The 17,077-nt window shown below is 40.8% G+C and overlaps 1 protein-coding gene across 1 annotated transcript; it reads right to left on the bottom strand.

The window, feature by feature from the left end:
• Positions 1–1,706: 1,706 nt before the first annotated feature.
• IDNK (IDNK, gluconokinase) lies at positions 1,707–13,158 on the bottom strand. The gene is made up of 5 exons (XM_019555412.1): positions 13,075–13,158; positions 9,588–9,618; positions 9,085–9,171; positions 5,410–5,453; positions 1,707–2,792 (listed from the first exon to the last, which is right to left on the bottom strand). Exons 1-5 carry the CDS (start codon positions 13,113–13,115, stop codon positions 2,441–2,443), a joined length of 555 nt encoding a protein of 184 aa, XP_019410957.1. The 5' UTR covers positions 13,116–13,158; the 3' UTR covers positions 1,707–2,440.
• Positions 13,159–17,077: the final 3,919 nt, after the last annotated feature.

Below are 17,077 nucleotides of genomic sequence, written 5' to 3'. Positions count from 1 at the left end.
ACCTGTTCAGCCTTCACAAGAGAAGGCTGGGGGGGGACCTGGTGACTGTCTATAAACTCACTAGGGGGGACCAGAAGGGTTTAGGGGAGACACTGCTTCCCCTAGCGCCCCCTGGCATGACAAGGAACAATGGACACAAATTATTAGAGAGTAGATTTAGATTATACATCCACAAGAACTACTTCACAGTTAGGGCGGCTAGGAGCTGGACCCAACTTCCCAGGGAAGTGATGCTGGCTCCTACCCTGGGGATCTTTAAGAAGAGGCTTGATGCCTACCTGGCTGGACTCATTTGAGTCCAGTATTTTCTCCCGCCCAGGCGGTGGGGTTGGACTTGAAGATCTACAAGGTCACTTCCAACCTACTTCTATTATTCTATGATAAATGCATCTGACAAGGTCTTTGAAGTAGGTGTCAAAGAGGGTAATAAAGGTTGGGGTTTGTAGAGCCCATGACAAAGGGGATTTTGAACGTATTTGTTGATTTAAAAGAAATTAAATGAGGTTTTATCTTTAAATTCAGTTAATTACATCATTGTAATTAGGGAAAAAAATGTATATGCAAAACTAAGCATGGGAAAAGGAAAGTACATTTTTATCTTAATCTTTTTAACTATTTGATTGTATAAAAAATATCTGGCTATGACCATATATTGGATTGGCGCTCTGAGCCCCTTGTTCTGCAGACTGGCACATGTGCACAACATGGTTTATGTGAATATTTCTGTTGACTTCAGTAGGATCATTTCTGTCCATGACTATATGCATGATTGAGGTCACAGGGGCATATAATTAATTTTAATAATGACTTGGAACATAACCCACTGCAAAGTACAATGAAGTAAACAAGCTTTCTTAAAAGTTCCTGCTGAATGGATGTGCTCTAACAGGGTTTACAGCCTTGCTGAGTAGGTATACCAAATGACTCCTAAGTACTTTTAACCCACTATTTTAGATGGTGAAGAATACTAGAAATAAGAAGCTGGATTTCTTGCATGCTGTCTCTATTCAGAATCTAAAGGGCCTGTGGCAGAAATACACAGCTTCCAATCTGAAGTGAGACTCCTTTGCACAGGAGGGTTATTTCACTCTTGCCTTTCCTCACATCACCTCTGAATCTTGCCACAGGATAAATACAGCTTTTAATGTAGACTTAACACTAGAAGCTGGGGGGAGAGGGAGAAAGAATACCAGAAAAAAATCACTCTGTTTAGCCACCCATTACTCACCCCAAAGAGCAGGAACATCCATCACTCCTGAACTGGTGAACTCAGTGGTATTTAAATCTTATTTCATTGGCTGACACATTCTCCCTCTTTCTCTGTCATTTCATCAGCATGTCTACTCCAGTGACTCTCAACCAGGATGCCATAAGACTTTTTTTAAGGGTGCCCCAGGGTACTGCACAATATTAGTACCATTAGGTGTGCACACACCCATACATGATTCACAAGCTAAACCCGGAAATTTCAAATAGATATTCATAGCATTGAAAATATTCTGACCTGATGTGGTTTTTCCAAGTTGCTAGTCCTAACTGTATAGTTGCTCTATTATTGTTCCATAGTCAAAAATAAGCGAAGGCTAAGAGTTGGCACTTTCTGAGAGATACCTTGAGTCTAAAAAGGTTGAAAAACCACCAGTGTTTTGTCATTCTTTCCTCAATGCTTCAATTTTGCAAATGAAAGACACTAGTTCACAGTCTATGCAAGGCCACTTAAGAGTTTATTTTTAAAGATGTATATAGAATTATACTTTGCAGCTGCATAGCCCTTTCCTTCCAACTAGCAGTCAGTGTTTAAGAAAAAATCAGTGAAGCTGCACAACACTCCTGTGAGGGGGGGATGAGTAATTTCAGTTGAGGACACAGGCACAAAAGTTGAGACTTGTTCAAAATGAGGCAATAAGCCAATTGTAGTTTCAGGAAAAGAGCCCAGTCACTGATCGCCTGCTTTCTCGCTCTACTAGAGAACTCTGACTCCTCTTAAAAAATAGTTTGATGATTTCATTATTTAATATTAGTGAGTGATGCCTTAGGCCAACTTCTATTCTGACAGGAAAAATAGTGAAATAAGGGTTAACGTTCTCATCTCTGTCTAATCACCCTACGTGGGATCTTCGGAAGTGCTCTGTGCTAACTTTGGTCTGCATCAGAATTAATGGAAGTCTTAACTTTGGCGGATGTTGGAGAAGGGTCAGGCCAATACTGACAGCTTCTGAGAATTTCACCAATGAGTTTTAACTTGCTTTGACAGAAATATCAGCAATAACAAAAACAGCTTTTAGGATTGCAGCACCCTCAAAGTTCACCAAGAAAAGTAAATGAGCATTCCAAATTGTATTGATTACCTTGAGAAAGCCATTAAAATGCTGTTTCACAAATCTGATATGGCTAAAAAAGTTGATGTTTGTTTAATTCAGATTGTGCTCTGAAAAAAGTATCACTTTAAAGGAAGATATTTCACAATTTCTGATGCTACTTCTGAAACAGATTTCTCCAGGTTGATAGTAATAAAATTTTCTGGTGCTGTTGGGGGCTCCAGAGCATCAAATTGAGACTGTAGTAATTCAGATGGCATAAAATGTCCTTTCCTCTTCTCCAGGCGTTTAGCGATGAGTTCCTTTGGTCCATCCAAATGAATAAAGAGGATCTTCCCTGCTGCCATTTCTCCTTGTTTTTCTAACTCATCATTTTTAGAATATGCTGCCTCTCTTCCACTTACTAATATGCGCCTATACATTTTCTTCAGAGCAGAGCAGGCCAGAATGGCATTTTGTCCAGATGACTCTTCCCTACCAAGAGAAGACATCAGTGAGCGGCACTTTAACAAAAACATCATGCCCACATTTGGTGTAGTCAAAACTCCTGGACTGGTCTCAAGAAGCAATGGGTAGGCAAACCAACACATGTTTGCATAGAACAGCTCGAGGAATCTCTTGGATCAACTTTGAAATACTTTTTTTGTGTGTGTATGTGTGTGTGAAAAACAAGATTTAAAAAAAACATATTTATTTATAGGGACCATTCCTAGCTTCTGGAGCCTACCTAATGGCCACCATCCTTCCAAAAGGACTGTCATCAATCCTGTTCCTTAAGTGCTTAACAGGAAAGCTATTGAATAGCTTGGGGCTAACTGCAAAAGTTTGTTTAGATCTTAAGTCTATACTGAACAGTACATGGTTTTGTTTTTTAAAAATGTACAGGCCCGCAAAATGCCAAACCCTGTTTCTGAAGGCACCAAACTAAATAGTTTGCCTTAACCATACTGCTATAGCTAACCTTACTGGAAAAGTTGCATGTATCCTCACTCATCAGTCTTCCAAGTTGCTCAAGAAAAGCTTCCTAAAAATGCCAGTCATATTGGCAATCACAAACTCAACCTTCAAGTCAGCAAACAGATGACTGAAATATCTGCTCAGGTGAAAGTAAACACACATTCTGCAGTCAAGTTGTGATGCAATTATAGATAATAGTAAGTGAATGTGACTACTCCCAATTTATATATGTTCTGTTAAATTTGGGTTGCAGTTATTGGTCCTGATTTCCCAAGATGATAAAAAGACGCAGTACCTCACTTTCACCTCTGCAAGACCATTCCAGCTTCATTTATAAGTTTTTTGAATTCAGACTGGGTAAAAGATACAGTCAAACAACCTCTTCTGTAAATTAACTTGGATCCATTCAAGCTTCTCAGTGGCCCCAGTTGGAGGCCCGCCAGAGGGGAAAAAAGGATCGTATTCCAAGATAAAAGAAATGGAGTCAAATTCCACAGTACTTAAAATTGGCCAGTTTGCTCCAACAAGGCAGAACCACTTGCTGCTTAGAGCCAAATACTGACGACTGAACAAAACCACAGGAAAGAGGATGTTTTTGAGGAGTGAGAAACAAAACCTACCTCTACCAGGGCAAAGAATTCTTGTAGAGGAACATCTATTGCTAGCGTAAGCAGTACAGTCCCAGCTCAGCGATGGGATTTTCAGCCACTGTTTCTAAAAAGTTTCTCATTGTTCTGGGATGCAGAAAAAGCTACTACTGAGCACTGCCCAATAATACATAGAGAGAAAATTTTCTCTGCGGGCTTTTTATGGCAGTTTCCCAGCTTTGAAGTCCTTTTGAACCTCTGCTGTAACATTTGGTCCTTAATTATTAAAAAGGCAGTCAGCTGCTGTAATATGGGAAGCACAGTGAAAGAACAACAGCTTGCCTGGGGAAAATAATGCCTTTGGCTTATTAAAAACCTTACTTCAGGTTGTTGATGACTTTGGGCAATTATGACACTGTGTACAAAAACACTTTGTTTTTTGGCATACATATGTGCAGGAGAAAAATTCGATTCAGCTGGAAAGCTACTTACTCGAGAGAAATCTACTAAAGCTCAAGAATAGAAAAATCTCTGCAGATATGTTATTTGAGCTAATAATGGCGTCTGAGTTAACCCTGCTTTTGGAGACAACAGTTAGCAGCAACCCACTTTGCAGAATTGATTGTAAGTGTAACGTTGCAGAGTTCTTTAGAATAAATTTATTTTTGTGACTATAAGTTTCAAATGGCTCACAGGGAAGTGACTATCTTGATGAAGGTTTCTGTCATTGTTATTTATTTTTTTTTAAATTTGGATACTGGGATCAAAGAAGTGCTACTACTTCTCTGGCACCCTTGGAGTATCCAAAGTAAAGGGACTGTTGTTGGTTCTGTTCCCTCTCCCTCTTCCATTCATAGTGTAAGTGGAAATGGGGCAAGAAGCATCACAGAAACGTTTTTGTGACTAGAAAAGCATGTTAGGATCAGTCACAGTTGTGACCATCTGTGCTGTTTAAAAATTTCTGTGGCTTAAATTCAGTAGGCAAGTAGCCAATTTGGACCCTGTTCCTTGCATTTCTGCAAGGTTTAACAACAACTGTGTCCACTGCAGGAAGTCACGAAGAATAAAAGTAATGAAAACACTTAAGTGACTACAGAGGTTCAATTCCATGCTCAGAAATGACCTGGGCTTCCAAAGACAGAAAATCAATGGAACCTAATTTCCAGAGTCACTGCGGCATTTTAGAATTTTTTGCCCCCAGTTAATACAGTCTGTTTTCTGTGGGTGCATCCATTAGGCATAACTGATGTCAGGTGTGTTAGTGAATCAACCCCTGGAAATGTCAAGTTCTTGTATGCAGGGCAAAGAAAGAACTAGTTCCCAAACAGTTCTATTGACAGTGGTACCCTTTAGAGGCCAGTTTTACTTTGACAGTAACTATTAAAGCATCTCACAGAATATAGAATAGTTTTATTAACTGTGTAATATGATTGCAAGGCTAAATATGCTTGTCTCCCAGAATGCCATGGAAAAAGAAAACATCCTTGTATTTGTCTTGGGCCAATCATCATTACAGTGTATCCTTATTGTAAGTGAGTTTCTCTTACCTCATTAATATATCATGCAACTTGCAAAGCCATGGGATCCTGTCCTAAAAACAAAACAAGTTAACTTAAGTATTCTCTGGAGTTATACTTAAAATGGTTGCTTCTAATATTCATGTAGCAGTAGATTCCAACAGAAACCTGTTAGATCTCTTTCAGTTTCTTTTTAGTTGTGATAACACAAATAGGCCACTTTTCTTCCTTCTGCAACCAAATCAGCAAACTGACCCAGTACCATTTCTACTTCCAAGACCAACCTTTTCTCATTTTATTCACAAAATCCAAAAGCACATCTCAGTTGCAGACACTTCCTATTTGACAGAATATAGTACGAGAACAGAGTGAATTTATCAGTAAATGAATAGGAATTCTTAACACTTGAAAACAGAATAAATTAAAATACCACTCTACATCATTTTAGTTCCAGGCCTTTGATTGCCAAAGTATGTATATATATATTTAATGGACAGCTTATTTACAAAATCTGTTAATGTAAAGCTATTTGCATTGTGATAAAGCAACTAAAACATAAATACCAAGCAGACCTATCCCTTGAGTGGGGCGGCAAATCAGGGCAACCACCCTGGGCCCTGAGCTTTAGGGGTCCCTGCGAACAGTGCTGTACAGGCCCTGTCAAAGGTGCCACCACTCCATGTGGCCACCATGCACTAGTGGCTACATGCTCCAGCTGCTTGCCACTCCCGCACAGGCTGATATGCACTGGGCCCCACACACCCCTAGGGTCGGCTTTGATACCAAGTATACAGTGACTAAGCAATTTTAATTCTATACACAAATGTAGGCATGTGCATGCACAGTAGTATTAAAGTTGCTTAGTAATTGTATACCTTGGTATTTATCTGTCAATTGCTTATAAAGCATGTGTGTGCATGTGTATATACTTACAGTGTATGTATACATACATACATATTTCTACATATCTATACATATACATACTTATTAGTAATTCTACCTCTATCTATATGAACCTATACTACATTCTCCAAGGGACCTCTGCTTAATTCAGTATATAATAACAGTGTACCAAATAAAGTTTTCCAGTCTCACTCCCCTTGCCTCTATATCCAGAAATATTATTGCTGTGTGAAAGTTGGAGGAGTGAGCTTTTATTTCCTTTGATGGCTTTCATTACTTTGAATTGTATGTGAAGGGTGGCTAGAAAAGGTTGATGGAACTTACCTTTATTATTCCAAACATCTGTATTATTTGGTTTGACATAATAGTTTGTGAACCTTAAGCAAAGAACAAGAAATTTTGTTCTCTACTTGTTTCATAAATCAAACAGCTAAGTCTGTTTTAACAGGGATGTTTTTGCATCCTCACCTCTCCCACCTTTTTATTCTCTTAACACGTTAGTATTCACGTGTCATGCTTTGGATTGGGTATACACAAGGCTTTAAGCAACTGCCCCAAAGTGTCTGAAACAGACTTAACTTCACTTGTCTGTGCTAATTAACTTGCATTATATTTATGTCAGTAGCAATCAGAACTAAATTCAGTTGTTGCCATATTTCTACAGCACCTTTGCTCAGTGAAGGAGTACTCTCTAACAACAGGTTCACTTGGCTTAAATGAGCTTGGCAAATACAATAAAAATGAACAATCAGCTGCTTAATATCATCCAATTTAAGCTTTAAGTTTGCTAAAGCTTTTGTCATAACTGCTCAGCATTAAATGGATGCTCAAGCTTCACCTTTCTATCTAGAAAATGTTGGACAAGTGTTAATAAATGAGGGCATGGAAGACTAAGGGGAGCTACCCTCTTCACTGCAAAACCTCTTCCTGCCTATACCTTTTCAAGTAGGCCTCCATAATTTGATAGCACCGGTATCTATGGCACTTTTATGGCATCATGTACCAGTGCATAATGTTTTAATCTTCTCTGTATAATGTTCTGCTGTATTGGTCTTTAAGCTAGCTGTCTCTATATGCTAACTCCCCAGGCTTAACGAGAGATTAGTTTTAAACAAACATGTAGAAACTTTCTAAGGGTATCCCAATTCAGTCTGTAGAGTAATTAAGATAGTTCCTGGCCAGTCCATGCAAATAGCCATGAGGCTGACTGCAGTTCTGGGGCAAGAGGGGGCTTCCATAAAAGATCTGAGATTATTGTAATTTCCTAAACTTTTCAGTTACCCATTCCATATATGCTAACCATACTGAAGATCTATTTTAGTTTAATTGTTCTGCTACTGAAAAGGTCTTCTGCTATGTGATTCTTCTGTTCAACTGGGCAGTAAGATGCAGCAACATGCTGGCTAACACATATCGTGAATACCAAGCTGTGAGGAAGCCTAGAATGTTGAAAGATTAATAAATAATTTAAATTAAAATAAAATTAAGCTTGCTAATCTGTTCATGCTGTGTGGACAGACCTGAAGTAGGGAACTCAGTTTTATGAAACAGTACATAAAATAAAGGTTTAAGGAGCAATTATTTTAGCCACTGGTAGGCTGTTGAGGTGGACTTCCAAGGGAGTTAACAGTGTGTTAATATTAATGTGTGTAATTAAGCAAAGCTTTCTGATGATATGGGATATGGCCCAGTGCCCAGATTGTGCATGATAATGCAGGTGGAACAGACCCTTTCTGAGTTCTATGGAGATCTGTATCTGTGCAGGGGCCTAACCTGGTGACTCAGTGTACAGGCAGAAGTGTAAAAATCTGTGAATACTTGGTTTGTTTGACAGCTGTCAATTTTTTTTTTTAGGTAGGAGCAGGAAGTATGAATTGTTATTCATACCACCTCTCCTCAGACATCCCCAGACTGGGGAGTGTGGTTTGCTTGCATGGAAAACTGCTTACTCTTCTCTGGGACAGAAAAGCATTCATCATTTAGACTCGGGATGGCGCAAACATCTGAAAATTGGGTATTTTTCTCAGAAAATACAAATATTTTTAAACAGGAAAGACAGCCAAGTTACTTATTCTGCATTGACCACTGCCATTCTTTTACCTAGTACTCCTTTCCCCACAAAAAGATTTAGTTGTCTTGTTGAAGGAGGTTTTGATAAGCACTCTAGGAAGTCCCACAGCCTGTGGCTATATGCATACGACAGCTCCCTGGAGTTCTCTGGGATACATCCACAAACCCTCAGCTTTGCTAACGATGACACCACCCTTGACTCCCATCTATTATTTTCCAACTGCACTGTTCAGATCCTTTCTAGAAACCTGCTTCTGCCATCAAATCTGAGATAGGAAGGAAAAGTTAACGGTGGGATTGAAGTCAATACTTCGATGGGAGCAAAGTTTGGCCAATTCTTTCTTGAGTGCTGTTTAAAATCCCACCCAAATCCAATAACATAGCCATCAAAATGTTTTCATCTCTTACTGACAGCCTGATGCCGTTGTCACATTGACCGTCCTTTTTCACTCCCCGCCCCATCTCTCTCTCTCTTTTTCTATTACCCTCAGTTAACATACACACTCTCTGGATCAAAGGGCATGCCTTTACTTTTTATGAGGCACCACACATACTGGGGACTAATGTTTATAAGTAATAGTTTACAAGTAGGAAAAAAAACAATCCTCCCCCTCATCTCCAACAAGGAGTCCTGCAAACTCATTCAGAGCACAATTCACTGTCACATGATTTCTCAAGGATTAGAAAGGTAAACACGTTGACATCTTTGCCTTCAGGATTATATATAACTACCTGGTCGTTCAGTGGAATCCCTTCTGCCATTTTCTTTTTATTCTCTGGAGGATGGTAGTCATCACCATCATAGAATTTCAAGCCCAGCTAAGAAAAAAAAGTATGTATCATTTATTAAAAGAGACTCTCTCACAGTATCCCACTAGTTTATCAACAAAGCATCCTAACACCTACAGTCACTGGATGCCTGAAGGCCTCTTGCACTACAACATGAGTCATCTTCTCTAGAATGATATTGGCCATAAAGGCTAGGTATCATCACAAAGAAGAATAACAAGTTAATCCACTCTGCTTGCTTTGTAAGTCTAAGTTATGTTAAATTGTGCCATGGCTTCGCCTATATACACCTGATTAGTGAGGAGACGGAATAAACAATTTGCAACTGGGTATTATTTAACATATGACAAAGTTTATAACTCAATAATAACTTGGTAGAAGAGAACAGAAGTCCTATTGAAAGTAAAATAGCTGTCCTACAATTGACAAATAACATAAAACCATACCTTTTCTGCCAGATGTGACCCCACCGTGGTTCTGTAAGAGAACACAGGGAAAATGCTACTTAAACATGACTTCCTAGTGTTTAGTTAGTCTTAAAAAAGGAAAACGTCTATCTTTCTGGGAATGGAACTGCTAAAAATGTAGAAATTGCCACAGTACTCCCCAACAATGGTCTGTTTCATCTCTTAGTCGGCCACTAACAATCGCTACTAACCACCTGCCCCAGTAATTCTGATGCTCCCTATGCATAAATCATAACACAATACTCTTGGTATTGGGTGAATGTTCATGTATACAATTACTACAGAAATAGATATAATCTACTATAAGGACTTTAAACTGAAGAGGACTGTAAACAAAAAGAAAGTAAACTGAAAACTGTCCTCACATTTTTTTCCTTCTGTTCCCCAGCATGTTACTGTACACCAGTGAAGCTTAAAAAACAAAACAAAATGAAACAAAACAAAAAAACCTTAGTCACTTAGTGAATGCTTCTACATATGTACATTTACTGCACAGTAACCAAAATTACTGTGAAGTACAGGTGTGCATCTACTTGTGCATGTCTGTTCTGTATAGTAAATATGACAACTTACGCTGACTTGAGCGTAAATTTGATACCCACATCATGCAGGTATCAAATTTACACCTAATTAGTTACTCTGTGGTAACGCACGTGTAGACAGCTTACTGCATGGTAACAGTGTGTGTGTGGTCTGACCTGGGGCTAACTTTAGTCCCAAGTCAGTCCACATGCAGCGTTAAGTCACTTTAACACCTGCATGTGTAGATGCTGGCCTATTCCTGCTTCCTGCGCAGTAGATGCACCCATTGTGTAGGAAGGAGAAGAAAGGAGAGAAGAGAATGGCAGTTGATCATCTGCAAGACAGCAAATCAGAAATTCACTTAGGATTCTGGTCTGGTAAAATTCTAAAGGATAAGGATATTCAAAATGGCATCACCTAACAATGTCACCTGGATACAAATAAAGTACTTAAAAACCCTGAAAAGTTGAAAACGTACTAACTCACAGGCTTTATTTGCCCCTCAATTTTAGCAAAATACAGTATATAAGCAAGCAAAAATAGCATAAAACTAAGCATGCTGTGGCTCAAAGATAGATTGCTGAATGCTTCATTTGAAAAGCCAAGTACAGTAATCACTTTTGAACTCACCCTACATTACTGAGTGAATATTTTAATACATGGTTTTAAGGTGTTTTCTTAAGGTATGTGGTAATTACTGGTAATGTATACCGTAAGGGGTAAGGCTATATTAAAAATAGAAGAGAACAGGAAGCAGTACAGAACGAGTGTGGTTTCTACTATTTAGATATGTTTTTCTAATATTTGTTTGTTTTTTACTTATCTTTTATTTTCCAAATTGCCAGAGACAAAAGGAGGAAGGAGGAAGGTTGCAGTGACCCTTTGAAAGTTCTCTAAATTTTTCTGACCACACAAATATAAGGGAAAGATATAGAGTGACAATGTATTCAGCAACATTCCTGATAGCTGGTCCAGAACTAAACCCCATGCATCATGCCTAGACCTTGATTTCAGTTATCAAGTCCCCTTATGACTGAGAAGTGTTACTGAGGCAGTAGTCATGCTCCCTGCCTGGCACACAAGAGAACGCTGAGATTGCCATTCTGTCAGGCACCTAATGACTCATCTTGACTGGAAAGTGCAAGCAAATTGATATGAGACTTAGCTAACACATACTGTCTAGGCCTGATGGGATCTAAACTTGATTTTCTTTTCCTGCTGTAAATGTTGGTTTCCAATTTTGGTTTGATTTTAACTAACTGTATTTCGTTTAAAAAAAAATAAAGTAGTTCAGGCTAAGTACTGGATTTCTCCTTTATTTCCAGAATTTAATAATGTAACAAACTCGCTAGGTCTTTTGGACAGGACATTATTTATACCTGTACAGTGCCTGGCACAGTTTGGAAACATATGATCTGAAATTACAAGTTTTCAATTTTGAAACAGCACAACCCTATCATTCCAATCATCCAAGTGTGAAATAAGAATATTAACCAGTATTTCAGATTCTTAGCATGTATTATACAGTAAGATTAGAAGCAAGAGGCCGTGGCAAGACTTAGAAACTAGCACATGTTTGCTTTTCTTCAAAAGCAGCAGGCTATATCAGGCTTTTAAAAGCATTTCACCTACAATCAGCTGCTTTTAACTTTTACATCAACTGATATTGCAGCATGGAAAGAAATAATCCATCTTGACCAAGATGACACATGAGGAGTCTCATCTTTTACGATTTGTCATTATACCCACAACAAATCTGGATTATTCACTGGTTAAGTGCCAACTATGTTTCTTTTACCAATGCTGTGAAATGTACGTAGCCATTGTAAATATAGTAGTAAAAATGACTCGAGTATAATTAGGAATCTTGCAGTAAAACAGGGCAAGAAAAAACGTAGACTGAAAAATGAGGAAACCCTTCCTAGGGGAAAGAATGAGACCATGGAAGAAGCACCGAAACAAAGTGCTCCGGATCCAGCACTGAACTGCTCTTAATTGGGGACTTCTAAGAAGATGAATGAGGTCAAGTGGAACCACGATCATTCCTATCTGGGTGGCTTGCCAGAGAGGAGGAGCGGGAAAGCTGGTTGCTGTATAGCAGAGTCCTGTATCTCCATGCAACTGGAGCGCCTCTGTGGACCTGCACATCTGACTAGAGAAGCAAAATAAAAAGATTAAAAAATAAATAAAAATAAATAAGATCAAAAAAGTGAAAATGAAAAGCAAAAGTAAAAATTAGTTGAAAATGAAAAGCAAAAATAAAAGTGAAAAATGAAAAGAGAGAATGAAGTGAAAATTATTTTTGCTTTTAATTTTTCACTTTTAACTTTTCATTTTCTCTTTTCACATATGAAAAGCAAAAATAAGAGTGAAAAGAGAAAATGAAAAGTGAAAAGAGAAAGTGAAAAATGAAAGGCAAAAAGTAAAAGTGAAAAAAGAGAAAGTGAAAAGTGAAAATTATTTTTGCTTTTCATTTTCTCTTTTCACATATGAAAAGCAAAAATAAGAGTGAAAAGAAAATGAAAAATGAAAAGAGAAAGTGAAAAATGAAAGGCAAAAATAATTTTCACTTTTCACTTTCTCATTTTTCACTTTTATTTTTGCCTTTCATTTTTCACTCTTTTCATTTTTCATTTTCTTTTCACATATGGAAAGCAAAAATTAGAGTGAAAAAAGTGAAAAATGAAAGATAAAAATGGAAAATGAAAATAGATAAAAAATGAAAAAAAATCGAAAAAGGAAAATAAAAATGAAAAAATGACAATATATAAACAAGAAAAAGAAACACACACTGAAACATGACAAATAAAATGAAAAATGTAAATGAAAAAGGCACTGACACTGGCGCCGCCCCGGGCGGGTGCTCCTAGCCGCTGCGGCCCGGCAGCAAACGCGGGCCCGGGCAGCCTCCCCCCCCCCCTGTCCCCTTTGGCGAGGCACCTACTTCCCCGAGCCGCTCACGCCCATCACCACCAGCTGCACCATGGCGAGTCCTCCCGCCGCGTCGCTACCGCTGCCACTGCCGCCCGCTCCCCGCCGCCCCGGCCCGGCCCGGCCCCTGGGAGCGGCCTCTGCCCCCGCAGCCTCCTGCGGCGCCCGGCCCGGCCCGGCCCGCTGGAGCTTCCTGCTCGGAGCGGGTGCTGTGCTGCAGCGTGAAGAGCTGGTTGTGGCTTATGGGGAGAGCAGAGCAGGAGGGTTTGGCCTGCAAACCCAGCAGCCTCTGCCCCGTCACTTAGCCTCCCCGCGGGTAGGCCTGGGCTCTGAGGGAAAAACAAGCTCCTTCCTGTAGGGCAGGCATGGGGTGTTGGCAGCTCTTGCTGTAAAACCTGTTGGGGTGTGCTCCAGCTTCAAACCAAGCCATCGTTTTGGTCCTTCAGACTGGCCATTGTCAAGCAAGAGGCAGCGCAGACACCCTGAGGTGTCGTGGGAGCTCTTGAAGGGTGGCCCAAGCAGTATGAGGAGAGAAGCAGATAAGGGCAGGCTCAGGCTCTCCCTGCCTGGCTGCTCCCCCACTGCCTGACCCCCTCAGCAAGGCAGCAAGCACTGTAATAAGCGCATTTGACTTTTAAATGTGTTTCTCCGTTCACAGAAGGTAAGGGGGGCTGGGGGCTGCAGTCTTAAACAGTCTGAGAGCCCCAGCTTCAAGCATATTTATCAACAGGGCCCTTCTGTGTTCCAGCCTCTCTGCAGTGGGGCTTTCTTCAGGCAAGTCTCTCAGACAAGACAATGGAGAGCCCTGTGATTTTATTTCCAGCCTCCTGTCTACACAATTGCCAGGCACTGCTAATGATGTGTCACTAATGGTTTCACAATGTCTAGCCACCTTGCAACTTGCAACTGATGCAGTTACCATGTTTGGGGCCTTACCTTTGTTATGACACCATGTTATTGCAGTTTCTTAACCCCCTCATAGACCAGTTTCTTAATCCCCTCGTATACCAGCCTTGTACAGCCTGTCCAGACAAGTGCAGTCATGTGGTATGTGGCACTGGAAACGTATGCAGCAACACGTACTGCCCAAGCATGCACTGTGCCGGTGGGGGTTTTCTGCAGGTTTTTTTGCCCCATGGATATCCAGGGGTAAAAAAAACCCGCAGGAAAAAAAACCAGGGCATCACACGCTTGGCCAGTGCACGCTGCTGAAAAGGAGCCAGGCCGCGGGGAGCTGCACTGCAGCAGCTGGCTAGGCTCCATGGAGCTGCAGCCCTGGGAGGCCCCCAGGACCCCAGGTTAGCTTGCTGGGGCCAGCCCAGTGCTGGCCCCAGCCTCCCCTACCGTACCCGGGGCAACTTGCTGCCCACCAAAGCACACAAGGCACAGGGTTCCTTGAGGACAAGTGGTGCAAGGTGCGCCACTGCTACATGTCCCTGGGGAACCAAACGTCCGTGCACATCTGGATGGGCCCATATAGGCTGCATGACCAACTGCGTGTCTTAGGTTGTATCAACACATGTGAACTCTGTTCCGTGTAGCTACCATACATGGGGTCCTACATTCTCTTCAACCTCTACAAAACCATGTAAATAACTATGATTTTTAACATTCACTAATAAAGTTTTACATCTGAACATATCATAAGGGTTTTTTTCATGGGGGCGAGGGGTGTTGACTGTTTTACAGTAGCATGTAGGGGATCTCTAGTAAAACTGAGACCCCATTTTGCAGGCACTTTACAAGCACTAGGTCCCGTTCCTAAGTAGTTTGCAATCTAAACAGGGGGACCTGGTGACTGCCTATAAGTATATAAAGGGTTCACATCAGGATCTGGGCAAACGCCTGTTTGCCAGAGCGCCCCATGGGATGAGAAGGTCAAACGGTCACAAACTTCTCCAAGACAGTTTCAGGCTGGACATAAGGAAAAACTTCTTTATAGTCCGATCCCCCAAGGCCTGGAACAGACTGCTGCCAGAGGTGGTGCAAGCACCTACTCTGGATTCCCTTAAGGATCAATTGGACATTTATCTTGCTGGGATCCTGTGACCCCAGCTGGGGCAGGGGGGTGGACTCGATGATCTTCTGAGGTCCCTACCAGCCCTAACGTCTATGAAATCTATAAACAGACAGGAGACAAAAGGCTAAGGGGAAAGGAATAAAACATCCAAACAGAGGAGCAATGTAATGGTTTGCAAATGTAATGCCAATTCCACATTTTTCCCTATTTCATTTTTAATTAGTAGTGGGTTAATTAGGAAGAGAGAAAGAAAAGGAGTAGGGAAAGAAGAAGGAAAAGCAGGGAGTGAGGGAAAGGTGATGAGTGAGGATGTGGTGAAGGCACTGCTGGGAAAGGGGACAACTGGAGGAAAGAGCCAATTAGCAGAGGATAAGAACATCCAGAAAAAAGAAGCAGAAAAAGAGATCAGATACTGATGTCACTGGTGTATGGCAAGCCATGTTTCAGATGCCTGCCAGCTGAATCATGCTGTTAATTGTGCTGCCTTTAAGACAATAACAGCAATCAGCAATAGATAGATAGCAATAGCATGCTTTTTAGGTTAGAAATCCTGAGTTATTTATTAAACAAGAAAGTTGTCAGACCTTATTAATAAAATGCCCCTCATGGTTATTTAACCTTAAGCAATTGATTTCTCAGTATTTTAATAAATCAGTACTTTAAAATTATCATGCATTTTAGCACTGTATTTTAAATAAAAATGCCTCTCAATCTTTTAAATAAAGGGTACTAATATATATGCTTCTTCAGTATGCTACATATACAAGTAGAATGTGAAATAATAAAATGAATATCTTTTAGATGGTTCTTAACAATAATAGGACAGTTGTTTTAATTTGTTCTTGATATTGATCCACTCAGGATAGTTTGCAGCATATCAGAATAGATATGGGGAAATGTTTTAAATCTCTTAATTCCAGAAGCTGGATGATGTTATTTTAAACTTATTACAAGACCATTACTATATCAAATGTAATGTATAGAAATAGGAAGACAAGTTTCTGCTTTTTTTGTTTTTTTGCATTACACAATGAGGCCTCAGCTGTGGTTGTCTTTTGGGCACTATTGGGCATGTCTACACGTGCAATTAATGGGTGCCTATGCATAAACAGGGAGGCTGCTCTGATGTGCTGTAATTCCAGCACATCAGCGCAGACTCGATTAATCAAGTCTGCTGAAGCATGACAATTACTGTGCTCCAGCAGCCTCCCGTGTCTCATGTAGCAGCATCCCCGCACTTCAAAATGGACTAGCTTTAGATTTCATAGATTTCATAGACATTAGGGGTGAAGGGACCTCAGAAGATCATTGAGTCCAGCCCCCTGCCCCGGGGGCAGGAAGTCAGCTGGGGTCATAAGATCCCAGCAAGATAAACATCCAATTTTCTCTTGAAGCCATTCAAAGTAGGTGCTTGAACCACCTCCAATGGCAGGCTATTCCAGACCTTGGGGGGCTCGGACAGTAAATAAATTCTTCCTTATGACCAGCCTGAAACAGTCATGGAGAAGTTTGTGACCGTTCGACGTTGTCATCCCTTGGGGTGCTCTGGTGAACAGACATTCCCCCACATCCTGGTGAGCATCCCTTATAAATCTATAGGTGGCCCTCAGATCGCCCCTGAGCCTGCGCTTTTTCAAGCTGAAGAGTTCCATAGCTCTCAGCCTGTCGTCGCAAGGTCTGTTTTCCTGACCTCTGATCACACGTGTGGCTCTTCTCTGCACTCTCTCAAGCTTCTCCACATCCTTTTTGAATTGTGGAGCCCAAAACTGGACGCAGTACTCCAGCTGCGGCCTCACCAAGGCCAAGTACAATGGGAGAACGACGTCCTGGGATTAGCTTGAGAAGCATCTATGGATGCAAGCCAGTATTTTGCTTGCTTTACTAGCTGGAGAATCACGTTGGTGGCTCATGTTCATCTTGTGGTCAATCATGACCCCCAAGTCCCTTTCATCCGTAGTGCTAGCCAGCATAGCACTGCCGAGGCTATAAGGATGCT

This window comes from Crocodylus porosus, unplaced genomic scaffold, assembly GCF_001723895.1.
Source record: "Crocodylus porosus isolate Cpor-Errol unplaced genomic scaffold, CroPor_comp1, whole genome shotgun sequence".
NCBI lineage: Eukaryota > Metazoa > Chordata > Crocodylia > Crocodylidae > Crocodylus > Crocodylus porosus.
Note: the sequence above shows the minus strand (reverse complement) of the source record. Positions and strands in the feature narration are given on the sequence as shown.